General features: G+C 65.2%; 1 protein-coding gene across 1 annotated transcript in view; it reads right to left on the bottom strand.

Annotated features, from left to right (window-relative positions):
* The window catches only part of LOC103782462 (transcription cofactor vestigial-like protein 2), a gene marked incomplete at its 5' end in the record, with an annotated part of 1581 nt that extends 1389 nt beyond the window's left edge, over positions 1-192 (bottom strand). The window contains one exon of the mRNA XM_008950232.1: positions 3-192. Within this exon, the coding sequence (XP_008948480.1) occupies positions 3-192 (190 nt within the window). The remainder of the gene's footprint in view (positions 1-2) is intronic.
* Between the last annotated feature and the right edge of the window lie 55 nt (positions 193-247).

The following is a 247-nucleotide window of genomic DNA, read 5'->3' as shown; positions in this document are numbered from 1 at the left end:
GCTCGGGGCCACCCTGGTGCAGGTGGCCGTGCAGAGAAGCGGGTGTGTAGGGGTCGGTGGTGGCGAAGGGCAGCTCGCTGTGGGCGGCAGCTGCCAGGGGGCTGCTCAGGGTGGCTGGGACCGAGGAGGGCTGGTACGTGCTGTTCCAGAAGGATGGTGGGAAGCTGCGCTGGCTCATCGGGAAGGAGCCATCTGGGTGAAGGGAGCAGGAGAGAAAGGAAGGCAACAATGAGTACACCCAGTAAGC

Source organism: Merops nubicus, unplaced genomic scaffold, assembly GCF_000691845.1.
Source record: "Merops nubicus isolate BGI_N331 unplaced genomic scaffold, ASM69184v1 scaffold3562, whole genome shotgun sequence".
NCBI lineage: Eukaryota > Metazoa > Chordata > Aves > Coraciiformes > Meropidae > Merops > Merops nubicus.
Note: the sequence above shows the minus strand (reverse complement) of the source record. Positions and strands in the feature narration are given on the sequence as shown.